The sequence below is a fragment of the Micrasema longulum genome, unplaced genomic scaffold, assembly GCF_059751315.1.
Source record: "Micrasema longulum isolate JH-2025_06_02 unplaced genomic scaffold, ASM5975131v1 h1tg001157l, whole genome shotgun sequence".
Taxonomy (NCBI): Eukaryota; Metazoa; Arthropoda; class Insecta; order Trichoptera; family Brachycentridae; genus Micrasema; species Micrasema longulum.
Genome location: NW_028278344.1, coordinates 133,060 through 148,585, shown reverse-complemented (window position 1 = coordinate 148,585; position 15,526 = coordinate 133,060). Strand labels below are relative to the sequence as shown.

General features: G+C 29.8%; 1 protein-coding gene across 1 annotated transcript in view; it reads right to left on the bottom strand.

Annotated features, from left to right (window-relative positions):
- LOC148276730 (uncharacterized) overlaps window positions 1–12,684 on the bottom strand; it is a 140,285-nt gene extending 127,601 nt beyond the window's left edge. Inside the window, exon 1 of the mRNA XM_088233850.1 lies at window positions 12,198–12,684. Within this exon, the coding sequence (XP_088089976.1) occupies window positions 12,198–12,211 (14 nt within the window). The 5' untranslated portion in view covers window positions 12,212–12,684. The remainder of the gene's footprint in view (window positions 1–12,197) is intronic.
- Window positions 12,685–15,526: the final 2,842 nt, after the last annotated feature.

Genomic DNA, 15,526 nt, shown 5'->3' with positions numbered 1-15,526 from the left:
TAATTATATTATTATTCAATTATATATTATATATGTGCAAGCCTTATCTCCCAATTAAAAAAACAGCAGTCATTTTGAATTTATTTTTTTAACATATTATGTATGTATCTTTTAATATATATTTATGGTTTTTTAGTACAAACATTTGACCAATCTCTTCTTTTGACCAGTTTTTTTTTTTTTTTTTTTAGAAAAAAGAAATATTTGCGTTCTTATGATTTACCCAAATATTTAATTTTGAGGGCCATTCTCAACGAGTTGTAAATAACTCACTATTAGAAAATGGAATCAAGTTGGGGTAGAGTAGTATTCGAACCACGGACCTTTAGTCTGTGAGTCCGAGACACTAGCCACGGGACCACAACCCGACACAAGTTTGTTTTTTGGTTGGAAGATATTGTTTGTACTTGAAGTTTTAAATAAATAAATAAAATGAATAAAGCGATAGAAAGCAAAACTGCAGACTACAGTCTATTCTTATGGGGAAAAACCCGCGTTATGATATTGTTGGTATTTTGAGTTGTGTTACAGAAAATGATCGTAAGTTTGAAACTCCACAGGACAAAAAGTAATAAATCCTCTAAAAATGTGAACAGCGAATATTGTTAAAATATTCTATTGAAATGTCAAAGTCCCCATAAAGGTCAACCAAAAACTGATAGAAAAAAAACCTTAAGTAAAAGGTGTGAAACAAATAATAATATCCATAATAGGTCTTTGACCTGAAATGTTCTCTGGGGAAACCAAGTATTTTCTATAATAAAATATAATTATAGAATGCAAACTGGTAAAACCTTGTATCTTAGTGTCACAAAGTCACGTGAATTCATGAAAAAACCGGTATGTAACTAAATACATAAATTAAAGCTAAAATCTACCTGGCAAACATCAACTTCTTAGGAGCAAACACTGAAATTGTGGATTTGTCTGATGTAAGCTTCGTCTCGTGACACTACTTAGATGTTTTTAAGTCAATAATCCTTCATTTCGTATCATGTTTGAATGTTTAAGAGCAATTTCGTCTTTAAAAAATGCTGTAATATTATGCTACAACTATTTTTTTTACCCGATGTTAGGGATCACTTTAAGCTTAATTTTAATTCGTTTACATTAAAGTCTAGTAGTGCTTATTTAATTTTTTAAAATATCTTGCTTCATTTCATCCCAAAAGAATATGAAATTACGTTCCTTTTTTAAATTTCACCATGCTATGGCTTACCGTTAAGCGAACAATTTTATATCGAATATGTCCGTAAACATTTTTGGCGGACCAAATTTCAATTTCAATTTTCAGTTTCAATTTCAATTCAAATTTCACGTCACTACAGTTACTATTGAGTTTAATTTTAAATCAAAGAAGGCTGGGAAAAGACATATAATCGCATCTAGACTAACATCTTTCACGTAGCTACGACTTACCATTACGGAGGAGTTTTTGTGACGGACAAACAAACAAACACTTGATTTTTATTTTATAAATTTGTACTCATAAATTATTATTTTGTAGTATTAATCTAACCGAATTAAAGCTTTTTAATCGGAATATGACAGCTAGGTAAAATAAAATTGATTTGATTCTTCCGATGACATTGGATTCGCACTAAGTCAACGCCAAAAACCTCAAAATTAGTTTAGATATAAGGATTTTACATATAATTAAAAATAAGTGATTGAATTATTCACTGTTATATACTGCGGCCAATCATCGACTAATTCCAGTGTAGTACCTACTACGAATAAACGTATTTGCGAATCAACATGCTTACAATATCGATGTCTTTAAAATAAACATCCTAATTTTTTAAAAAAGCTTATGTTTATGTTCCCCACCAAACAGAAATAATTATTATGTTTATATTGTACAAAAATATAATGTACCTAACTGTTTTAAAAATTTACACTGAATTAATTTAAGTTAAGATTATTTTTTAATTTTATTTATTCATGGAACTTTTTATTTTTTACGTCTTATAACATTTTGTCCTTTTACAGTAGTCTATTTATATACCTACTATATCTACATCCAGTACTTTCTTTTATTTATTTATTGCTAACGTACTCAAGTTTAATATAATTTATATCAAAATTGATAATAGTGAAAATTAATAATAATTATAACTTGAATAAGTTCTCGCTGATTCCCAAAAGACGGCGTTATCTTAGCCTTTTTATATCGGGCTATACTACAGCCAATTTCATCAAAACTTCACTTTTCATATCAAAAATGGTAAAAAATATAAAAAATAAATAAAAATTTAATAATTTAAAAAAAATTATACATATTTATAAGTATACAAATTTTAAAAACTTAATTATTGTGAAGTTTTTTTAAATTATAAAATAATTAAGAAAATGATCGTTATAAAACACAAACTTCAGAAGAAGTGTAGCCTATCGACATGAAAATTATATTGTTTTGTAAAGAATATATTTTTGGCTAGATGCACGCAAAAAATGGGGCAGATTGGGTAAGAAAACAACGAAATACGATTATTTTTCTTCGCGTACCTGAGGAATGACGCTGATACTGATTGGGTTAAAGCTTTCCTAATGCTAAATATTTCCATATTATTAACTTTAAACCTTTTATTATTTGTTGATTGATTTGGTGTTTATTTTGTAGAACTCCATATTCAAACTTATAATATTAGAAATCAACCACTGATTTGAGTCTACTGAACACTTTATTTTATTTTTACAAATAAAAAAAATTTAAACAAAAATTTCGTGACAATTGTTTCGCCTTGTTAGGGCATTTTCAAACGAATGTGAAGATTAGATGGATTGAATGTCCTTATATAGTTATATAATTCAATGTACTTAAGTAGAAAATAAAAATAATCGTATGAATCATAGCATGTACATTAATCATAATTGAGGGAAAAACCAATGGTTAAGGGCAAGGGTAAGTGTTTAATAGGTATTGGGGAATTTAGGTATTTATATTTGAATTTCGTAAAAAATATAACAAAGTAAGTATTTATTGATTTACGCGTATGTATTGTGAGATAATTAATGAAGCTTTATAGTTTTATAACTTTAAATAATTGTTATCAAAATATATCAATAATACTATAATAAGTTGCTGTTCTTTTTAATTTTAAAACATGATTGAAATATTATGAAGAAATTTATAAAAAACATAAATGTATTGTTACACAATATTTATATTTTTGAGAATTTCTCATCAAAGTGTATAAATGCAATTGAAACATGATTCATCTATTAATTACGCGTCATGTAAGCGTGTTCATAAAGGGCAAAGTGAATAATAACAGTCTATTTAAATATGTTTAATAGTGGTGAAGATATTAGGTTGGTTTGTTCATTTATTATTTTAAAATAAGGGTTATTTAGATATTTTGTAATTTCTAATCGTTCGAATACTAATTGCCACGAAATTTTGTTTTTATATTTAAAAATAAAATGAAGTGTTTAGTAGACTCAAATCAGTGTTTGATTTATAATATTATAAGTTATTATTATTTGTATGGAAGATTTTTACTCCCGTAACTTTATTAGTCATGATTAAACTTGATTAGGTGATTTGCGAATTCAGAGAAATTGTTATTGTGAAGACACTTCATATCTTGATGTTCTTCCAACGTGAACTGAAGGACAAAGAAAGCATTTAAATTGGTAGACACTTTAAATTCGGTTAAGATTGGTGTATAGTGGGTTTTGCATGCTGGTTTAATTATTCGTGACTAAGAGAGGTAAGTGCATCTCGAAACGGGTAGACACAGAAAAGTCGGGAAGTGGTTTTATTCAAAGATTTAATTACATTTTCTAAATGTGTAGTTATGTTGCATTATTGAAACGCCAGATATACTTTGAAGCAATGGAGTTTTGTATTGAATAATAGCAGAATAATTGTCTCCAATGAATACTAAGCGAAAATGCAAACGACATCCGATTAATATTCACGAAGGAGCAATGGTGACCTTCATTTCACCCGTCCTCGTTCCTATTTTGGCGATTTGCACGTAAACCATATATTTTGGAAACATTTTGCGAAAGAAATCGTCATTTATTGTATGTGATAATTGTATAAAACGCACGATCATTTAACGAAATACAGCCATAACTTAAAACGTGTCATTTCTTTACCTAACATAATACAATTTATTGGTTGTGACGATTTTGTGGTCGTTTGCTTATGGTCGTTAAATTATTTCGTATTAAATACATTGAGGTATATAACTAAAGTAAGCATGAGCGTTCAAAATATGGTCCCTCAACCTGCGGCCAATTGCCATTTGTTTGATAAAACGGACTTTAGTCTGTTGCGAGCAGTTTCCGGCTACTTTTGAACTTTTTTCTCCTCGCAATTACTAAAATGTCTACACGAAAGCGAAGATACTGCACAAATCTTTATGGAAAAGGGATGGTATAGGCTTTCACCGGTAAGTAATGTTTAATGTCAAAAAAGTCTTATTAATAATATGTTACCAGTACTTATTATTCGTGAGCTATCTATATCCTGCTAAGTTAGTCGGGCGTATAAAGAAACGACAAACAAAGGTGACGCGTATGCAGAAGTGAGCGACATATTGAATAGAACTTATAGTAGACTGATGTAAACAGTCCACGCTTTTTACTGTACTAAATACATGTTTTGCTTGCAAAAGTCGACGTGATATGATGTGACAACATTTGCTCCCTCCGTTGGTCATTTCCTTTCCTTTGGGGATGACATTTTAGCTCGGACTTTTATGGAGTATTATCTCTATAGATCATATATTAGTAAATAAATCTCTATATATCATATATTAATTAATAAATAAAAGTAGATGCTTACATAAATAATGAACGACTAACTGAAATTGAACATGTTAAATACTTAGGACTAACAATAGACAGACAATTGACATGGATTATTCATATCAACAATTTAATTAGCAAAGTGGCAACTTTATCGAGTCTATTTTTTAAAATCAAAAACTTTGTTCCAATAAAGGAAAAAATTTTAATGTATGAAGCATATGTAAAAACTAAAATATGTTATATGCAACTACTATGGGGAACAGGATATCAAAATGACATAAACAGACTACAAAGACAGCAAAATAAAATATTAAAGTTAGTATATGACCTTCCCTATCTAACAGCAACTAAATAACTTTTTGAACAAACTAAACAATTAAACGTAACTGAACTCTTTAAACTAGAATCTTTAAAATTTATTCATAAATTAGCCACTGATGTAATTGTAGACGAAGAATTAAAACTTGAAAAAAATTGTAGTAAACATGAACACAATACGAGAATATCAGAAAAATATCATATATAATCTTTTAAAACGAGAAAAGGACAATCGAGACTTATAAACCATGGACTGAAATTATACAATAAACTACCAGACAAAACTAAACAAAACATTTACTCAGGCAACCTTTACAAAAGATGTTAAAAATATTATTATTAACAGTAGAATGTAAATTTTAAAAGTGAAAACATTTTGTTAAATGTATGTAACCCGTAAGGGTTTATCAATAAAATTTCAATTTAAAAAAAAAATAAAAAAAATACGTTTATTGTTATTTATTGGTAATGAGGAATTTCAGTGCAAGAGGAAATTGGTCATAAAAAATGTTTTCTTAAATGCAGTAAAAATTAGAGCATTTAATTGTACAGCGAAGTTTCACGAAACCATATGAAAAAATGATGAAAACGTTTTTATTAAAATAAGTTTCGGTGTACCACATCGCACGTTCTTGCTATCAATCAATTAACTACGGCGTCGGATAGATTTCCGGTTTCCGGGAAGCCAACACACCATTCAGGACAACTCACTGACGACAACTAGTGACGTCACGGGCGGTGTAATTTTAAAATTAAAAATCTTAAATAATGAATATAAATGATAAGTTTATACATAAAATAAAAACATTTCGGCTTAGCTTGATTGTGAACACCCAATATTAAATGTCAAAATATTTACATTTCGCGACGTATAATCCTGCTGCGCAATCACATATTTTAATTTCACTGGTGTAAATATGGAAAATATTCCAAAACTGCTATTTTTCTTTATTTATTTATTATTTATCACGCTTTTTATTCCATTTAGTCGGAGGTTGGTAAGCCAAATGTCAAGAAAAGCAGTCGCCATAGTGATTCAATTATAATTTTCACTTTTTTGTATTAGAAACTCCTTACTATTTTGCAAATGCAATATATTGTATTATTTTTTAAAGTAAACGCCGATTTTTCGCCAATGAACTGTATTTATTTACGAGGAAAATAAAAAAAAACTAACAGACACGAGCGTTAACTTAGATATTACACACGCGTTGACTTATGACTTCGATAACTTAAGCATGTTCATTATTGTTCATTGTGATCGCTCAAATGCTTTGCATGTTTTTAAGCACATCGATAGTTATTTGCGATTGAGCTACTGAGGTCTTGTCACTTTCGCAATTTTTTTATTTAAAAGCAATCAAGTCAAAAACACACGTCTAGAGTTATGGTTCTTTTTCACACATTGAATTGTATTCTTCCTCTGCCCGGACACAGATTAAATACCTACTAAACGTCATATTTACAAAATGTTGTACATTAAAGTTATTCAGGTATCTTTATGAGACAAATCAGATGCTCTAATAGATACAAAATTAAGTTCCTTCTCTGTATCCGGGTGTGCGATAAATATTCTAATTTTATTTGAAGGTTTGTTAATGATTCAAAGCATAAACATCACATTTATATAAACAAATTACAACACGGATAGAGAATACCTCAAAGAAGGGAATATGAAAGTCTAGGCATTTACAGGGCTTATGATCTGTCATTGGCTGGTGTAAATGCCAACTTTACACACTGTGTAACATTTACCATTTCGTCTATTTTTGTTTTTAGTAAAGTCAAAGAGCTGAAACCTTTATTGTTGTGAAGAGATTCATCTGACTAAATTATTTCACATACAAGGCAACGCCTGAAAACAATTATCCATCAGTTGGTTTTATTACAATATTTGAGTTTATCCAAATGTATGTAGACATAAGACTGGATTTCACCCCCTCGGAAGTCATTAAGATTAACAAATTACAGCGGGGATGAAGAATACCTTAAAGAAGGGAATATGGAAGTCTAGGCATTTACAAGGCTTATGATCTGTCATTAGCTGGTTTTAGTGGCTACTTTACACACTGTGTAACATTCCCCATTTTGCCTATGTTTATTTTATTTTATTTATTTATTTACATTCAGAAGTTTATGGTACATTATTTGAGACAATAAGTCCCAACTCCATGGGACTAAAAGTCCTGTGTTGAGATGGGACGAGCAATTATATAACACAGACACACATGAGTATATCACCACAAATATAGGATTGGAAACATAAAAAATAATAAAAAATATATATTTAAAAAACATATTTACACATCAATATGGTAAACAGTAAACTCAAACATTCGGAAAATCATCAAGGAGTTTCCCACTCAAATCCCTCTCACTAAGGAAAATCCAGTCCTTAACTCCTCTCTTAAAAAAAATTAGTTGTTGTCCTTGAGAGTTTAAAACGCTCTTCCAAAATATTGAACACTCTCGGTTCGATAAATGAGAGATGTCTCTGAGCAAAAACAGAGTTTGAAAAGTTTGAACATCTATATTCTTTAATTCTTCTATCTGTTGAATTAAGTAAAATTAAAGAGCTGAAACCTTTATTGTTGTGAAGAGATTCATCTTATCGAATTATTTCACATAACAGACAACGCCTAAAAATATTTTTAAAACTTTTAAACTTCTTCTTAGACCAGTTGGTTTTCCGGTCTTTTGTCTACAAACATTTGGACAAACTCAAAATATTGATTGTAATTTACCTTCTTTTGTAAATTCCCTAATGAGGCGAAACAACTTTACGATTTTTTTTCCTTCAAATCAGTAGACTATATATTATATAAATAGTTGCGAAGGTTTTCACGGTTACTGTTATCAATATGTTTCTTTTTAGGGTGATACCGTGTGTGTTGGATTTGTTCCGACGTTTCGGCTACCATTGCAGGAGCCATCTTTAGGGTAAACTCAGTTTACGTTGTTACATTTTAAATTTTATTTATTTATTTTTGATTTAATTATTTTATTTTGCAATACGCCCAAGGGGCATTTACAAAAAATATACAGGTAAGTACAAACATAGTAATAAGTAATAATTTTTAAAATAAACAATTTTTTTTTGTATTCATGTAGAAACAAAAAAGCATGCTGCAATGCAATATATAAAGTGAAACTTTGCATAGTAAAAAAGAAAAAAAAAATGGATATAAGAAAAATGTTAGAATCGAAAAGCAAATTGTAAATAACTAAAAAAATAGTATTAACAAATTAATGTTAAAAACAAATAATAAAAATTAGTTAACAGTAAGTGTATATAAGATAATAATATAATACATGGTACATAAAAATATTTGATACATAATTTTAAAAAGAGATAAGATAATAATAATAATACACAACAAAAACTTGGAAAAAATTGCATGAAAAAGAAAGTTTTATTACGACTTTAATAATTAGTTTTGAACATTATTTATATATTTTATAGTTTCTTGTTTTTTTTTTGTTTTAACAAAAATAAGCCTTATGTTACACTGCTGCACTTGAATGTATTACTAATAAATGTAAAAGCCCGTAGGGCGTATATATAAATAATAATAAATAAAAAAACGCCATTTGGGGCGAATATGGTGTTTTGAAAAAACGATCCTCAATTTAAAGCGACGTTTAAAGTAATTTATTTGTTTTTTTGGGCATTGGGCATTTTTAAGGACATTTTGTTTCATAAAAAATGATTATAAAAGAAAGTAGAAAGACACAATGGTATATAGTAGACTCGGTGGGAGTGGAAGCGGGAGAGAGGTGTTAATAATTGAATTTGATTCAGTGATCGTTTGAAAGAAGACAACTTGCTATCAAAGAAATAAAGACTGGTATGTTTGTTGGCAGACCTAAGAATTCTGGGCATAGGCAAATGAAAACCATAACTACATAGTTCTATGGTTATCGGTATGAAAGAGTAAGTTTTGTCTGAGGTTTCTAGCTGGGATATTTAGTTTGTTTGAGCTCAGTAGTTCAGGCGCATCAAGAGTGAGTTGAGAATTTTAAAAAGGACTAGAAGGTCGAATTTATTTCGATGGTCTTGAAGAAAATATAAATATAAGCTAGTTAAAAAATAAAAATTCAATTTAACTACTCAATTGAAATTTTCTGAAAGTAAACGCAATTGTGTGTATGAATATTAGTATCGTAGCATTTGAGTTCCTATGAATACTGGTTTATTGCTACTGACGTACGACAGTACAAGTTACGCAACTTGATTTACATTCCGAGTTGTTTCACTTTCGTTACTCTGTAGCACGTAGTAGTTCTACTTCTTGCCTGTAATCACATCGTGGCATACTATCAGTTCAATAACAGAGCTTAAATAACGTAAACGTAAACGCAAATAAAAGAAACGAAAATATACCCATTCTCCTAATGAATATAAAATATTTTTAAGCATAATATTTTTAGGTGTATTATGTTGGCGTTTATTTTGTAGATCTTCACGTTAGAACCTAAACATTTAAATCAAACACTTTTTTTATTTTTTAAAAATATTTTTTTATTTAAAAATGTAAACATGAAAAGAAAATACAAAATAAAATATAACAAAACCCACTAAACCGCGAAACCGGCTTGTCAGCAGGTTTCTTATTTTTAAAGGAAATTTATCTTTAATATTTAAAAATCTTTAATTTTTTTTTTGTAAAGGACATAGAAAAAAATTAAAGAAACTATATGATGTATATAGTTTCATGTCGGCCTCGTGGTATAATGGTCAGCGCGTTTGCCTACCATGCAAGAGGTCTCGGGTTCGATTCCTGACATGGTTGATATGAAATATTTTAAAAGGGTGTTTTCGCCAGACAATATTTTCATAGTCCCTGGACTGGTACCTAAAGCGTAAGACTGATCACCTTACCTTCATGTAACAAAATTGATCGATGCTGCGATTGGTGTACCAATCCAGTACCCTAGCACCATCATTAGGTGCGGAAAGGGAATGATGATGATGATTGTATGATGTATAGTCTACTAATTTAAAGGAAAAAAATCTTTAGATTATTTAGCCTTATTAGGGATTTTTCAAACGAATATCAATTATAAACAATATTTTGAGTTTGTTCAAACGTTTGCAGACAAAAGACTGGAAAGCTAACTGATCTAAGAAGAAGTTTAAAAATTGGAAAAATATTTTCAGTCGTTGTCTGTTATGTGAAATAATTCGATTAGATGAATCTCTTCACAAAAATTAAGGTTTCAGCTCTTTAACTTCATTAAATTCAACAGATGGAAGAATTGAAGAAATATGGATGTTTAGGCAAAATGGTGAATGTTACACAGTGTGTAAAGTGGTCACTTAACCAGCCAATGACAGGTCATAAGGCCTGTAAATGCCAAGACTTCCATAATACTTCTCCAAAATGTTCTTAATCCGTGTTGTAATGTATTGATGAAGTATAAACCATTCATTTATGACTCATTAACATATTTTTTAAAATAATAAAATGACGAGATTGAAATCAGTGTTTGATTTAAATAGATTTTCCGTTAAGTCAAATAACGAGAAAGTTTAGTAGTGTTTTTTAAATTTTGTTTTTTATTTGAAAGGATTATCAATTTTTATTTGTTAGTATACTTAAAACTAAGCCAACACTTTAAAAAAAAGCTATTTTTTTATTTTAGCGCTATGATTTTTCTAAGTATTGACATTTTTTAATTACTCCGCATGTGAGGTCTCAAGTTCTTTACGATGAGTTTTGCTGTTTGGTGAATTAGCTTACCGTAAACTGAAAATCTATCACAACACTCTGTCATTGTTGATTCACAAGAACATGACGTCATTTAAATCAGTTTATTTTTACTGAACACATTTTTATAATTTTTCTCATACATTGAAACCTCCCTGTAGAATTAAATACTTAAATATAAATAAAATAAATAATTTTTACCGTGCGTAAAAAAACATTTTTTTAATCCGATTTACCGTTACACTAAACTTCCTAATTCAAAAGAATCAAGCAAGATTCTACATGCTTTAAAGAGGTGCATCGGTAAATGCTTCAGTTCTTCAACTTAAGGAATTCGCAAAGATTTAAATGTAAGATGGAGTTATATAAACTAAAACCTAAATAAATAATATTTAGTAAAGACATGGTAAATATTTGAAAAAAAACTTTTAAAAAAATTCAAGAATAAAACGATGTTAATTTGAAAATGTCATAAAAAGGTGCGATTTTCTGTTTTTTGTTTTTATTTTAAATTTGTAGACTCAAGTTGGGTATATATAATTAGATTATAACAACTCAATAAATAATAACAAAACAATGTTCATGTATAAGGAAAATTCTCAATAGGTTTTTTTAAAGAAGATACATTATAAAAAAACTAATGTTTTCTGTAAGCAAACTTCTCTATAAATAAAATAATAAACTGACCATCGCTTCATTTTAATATATTGATATACAGTTAAATGATTTGTAAATGTTATAACGGCATTTAAAAAAATAATTTCTTAAATACAAATTCCGAATCGTCTATTCTTTAAAAAAAAGATCTTTCTCTCCTTTACTTTATATTTTTATACTCAACCTTCTTGCAGTGCTTTTCTTTTTTTTTCTTGTGTTATTTGTTATGTTTTCCCCTAAGTGTATTACAAGTTTCACATATTAAATTTTATTTGTGAAAATTTTTAACTGAATGTACTATATGTTCCATTTTTTATACTAATTTATTTACATAAGTAATTTCAGTTGTGTTTCCTAATAAAAATAAAATAAAGCAAAATATTTGGGTTGTGCCGTGAGTATAAATATATGATTTTTTTTGTTTATACCCCCCTACCAAAATAAAGACATATGTTTGAAAAAAAAAAAAAATGTTAATTGAGCATTGTCTCAAGAGTATTGTATTCAATTTTCATTGTATTTGTACTGTCAGTAGCTAAATCAACTTTATCTATGCTTTTTTGTCATCAAGAGTCAGTATAAACACGAAATCGAAATAAAAACGTGGTTAATTATCCACGGAATGTGTGTTTTAAGGTCGTATCAATAGTTTTACCTAATAAAGAATTCCGCAATATATAAATATTAAAACATTTTAATGAATAAACAATATTGTAAACATCAGTTAGTTAATTCAATACCAACCTTTTGATAATCATTTTCGAAGCTCTAGTCAGAAAATTATTTCACAATTACAGAATGAAATTATTAAAATTTTTGTCACTATTTAAGAATTAAGCACATCCATAACACAATACATGAATATATTCTAGAGTATTAAAACCACTGAACGAAACAAGGTTATTCGAATAACACTATTAAAAAATCTTAATCATTTTGAAAGAAAAATGTTGGAAAATCGCAGTTACTTCGCGTGAACCAATCTCGATGTTTGGTCGAACCGGTTACTATACGTGCGCTCTCGACGACCGTCGCGATGAGATAACTCAGAATTTGGATTTGAAGTTTAAAAAGTACCGATGGGTCGCGTTCGCTCGCTCGCTAGGGACGCGCAGTCGCGATTTTCTTAACTCGGTAGGTACGCAGTCGCGTACGAAAAATCGAATTAGAGACGTTGCTCGATCGTTCGGTTTGGTGGCCGTGCGCTTAGAGCGACAGCGGCTTTTGGAATGACGATGGCTTCGATTACAGATCGATTTTAACCGGAGAAAGTGTTTCTTCTCAATTCTTATCTCCCATGGAGTCACCTTGCCGATGGGTAATTTCGACACATGAAGGAATCACGCGGAATGCGTGGGATTCGAGTCTACTCCGATTTCCAATGCGGAAATGGTCCCACTTAACCCAAATCGTTAGTGCTTATTATTGTAAGAAGGAAAATTCGTTGCAATTTATTCTCGAAAACCAATCAGTACTATCATCAATCAAAATGAAACTTGCTCGTTTTTTTTCAAATGTTTTGATACCGACGTGCAATTGGTTCGAATGTACCGAATATATTCTTACATTGAAAATAGGTCACAAGCTGTAGTAATTGCTGCATATAAATCCAACTGGTTTTCTGTCACTTCTGGCGTACCCCAAGGATCAATTCTAAGGCCCTTTCTATTTTACATATTTATCAACGACATTTAGAAATGCTTTCTTCATACCAAATCTGCACTCTTTGCTGACGATAGTAAACTATTTATTAAAATATATTCAATTGAGGACTTCAATTTCTTACGGGCTGGTTTGAACCGCCTCTTAGATTATTACCGCATCAACTATCTTACCCTAAATATCAATAAATGCACATGTGTATCTTTCTCGCCTAAACATAACACTTTAAATTTCCAGTTTGCTGTAATGAATCAAATTGTAGCTAAAAGGAATGTCACAAGAGAGTTGGGAATAGTTTTAGATTCTAAGCTTGTATTCGATATTCACATATATTAAATGATTAATAAGGCATATACAGTGCTTTGTATTTTAATGGGAATGTATAACAACTTAAAAAATATTAAAACATTAACGCTACTTTAGAACACATACGTGAGAAGTCAGTTGGAGTATGCTTCTATGATATGGAAACCAAAATATGAGGTATATATTAATAACCTAGAGGAATATCTTGTGCCCAACAGGATAAGACTCTGAACTGTATTCAATTTGCCGATACCCAAGAAAAATTCAAGAAATAATGCTTTTTTCTATGGAGCATGGCATTATTTCAATACCGTTCTCTCCGGTCACGCAGATATTTTTTATCTGTCCTTTACTAAATATTCTTATAGAAGATTCCTTATAGACGTTGATAATATGCCTATTTCATTAGATGAGTATGTCACTAAAAATTAATATTGATTATGTTTGGAACCTTCTTCAGTATTTTTAAACAATCTGTTTTTTTTATATTCTTATCATAAAATATATTTATAAATGTACTTATTTTATATACGTATTTTATATTTATTTATTATGACTATCATTTTATTTTTATTTATTATTACTATTATGTTATTATTTTACTTTATTTACATTAATATTATTATTTAATATACATACGTATTCTATTTGCCATTTGCCATTTATGAATTACAAAAATGTCTTATTTTTTAAATAAAAACTGTTAACTGTCTTCTGTATGCGGATGATGCCGAGCTTCTTGCTATCAACAAAGAAGACCTGCAATTCTTGGTAACAAAAGTCTACGATGTATGCAAGAAAAGCGATTTGCTTATGAATGTTGATAAATCGAAAGTGATGGTTTTTGAGAGGGATGAAAATATAACTAAATGTGAGATCAGTGTGAAGATATTCTGAATCAGGTAGAAAAATTTGTGTATCTGGGAAGTATGTTGACTAGGGATGGAAAGACCGAGAAAGATATTGAAAGGAGGGTGAGTGCCGGAAACAGGGTGAACGGTGCACTAAATTTTTTTTGGCAAACAAATGTTTATCGCAGGAGGCTAAACTAACAGTTCACAATAGAGTTCTAGTGCCAACTCTAATGTATGGGAGCGAAGTATGGAATTAAAAAAATGATGAAAGTAGGTTAAATGCTGTCGAAATGCGATCCCTCAGGCGAATGTGTGATAAAATTATGTATGATAAGTGCATAAATGTCGAGATCCGTGAACTGTGTAAGGCTGAGATATGCATTATCGACAAAATCAAGAAAGGGGTGCTGGGTCGGTTTGGACATGTAGAGCGAATGGACAACGAAAGAACGGCTCAAAGGATCTACGATGCTAATGTTGATGGATGCAGAAAACGAGGAAGGCCGAGAAAGACATGGCACGATCAAGTCCATTAAATGCTTGAAGATGGACATGTCAAAAGTAGGAATAATCGGCGTGCGTGCATGAGAAGATGTATGAATGTAGAGGAAGCGAGGTCTGTATGTAAAGATATAGTGATATTGCGTTTTATCATCTCTGCCTACCCCTACGGGGAAACGGCGTGATGGTTTGTTTGTTTGTTTAAATAAATAATATCTTCTATGGCGGTGGAAAATGATTAATGATTGTTTTAACAATTTAAATTTTATTAATTTTCTTAATAAAATTGAATTAATTAATTAATTAAATTTCATTGTACCCTTATCTTCCATATGGATAATATGTAAAAACGGTTGTTTTTTTTCTAAATAAATGCAATAAGTATTATTGAATAAATAAATTTTATCGGCCACGTGGTGTAGTAGTCAGCGCGTTTGCCGACTATGCAAGAGGTCTCGGGACCTAATTTGGCACCAGAGGCGTAAAATTAATCGTCTTACCTTCATGTAACAAAAATGATCAAGATACACTGCGATTGGTGTACCAATGCAGTGCCCTTCGCACCATTAATATGAACTATAAAGTTTCAAATGATTGATAGGCGATTGTAAGATCAGGTAAAATAAGACAAAAACTTGTTAGAAAAAAGATGTCATGATATTCATAAATATTGTGTAATATTTTACTCTATAAAGCGCTTTGTATTAATATATAATGCACTGAACACACAATATTGGCAAATAATGCATT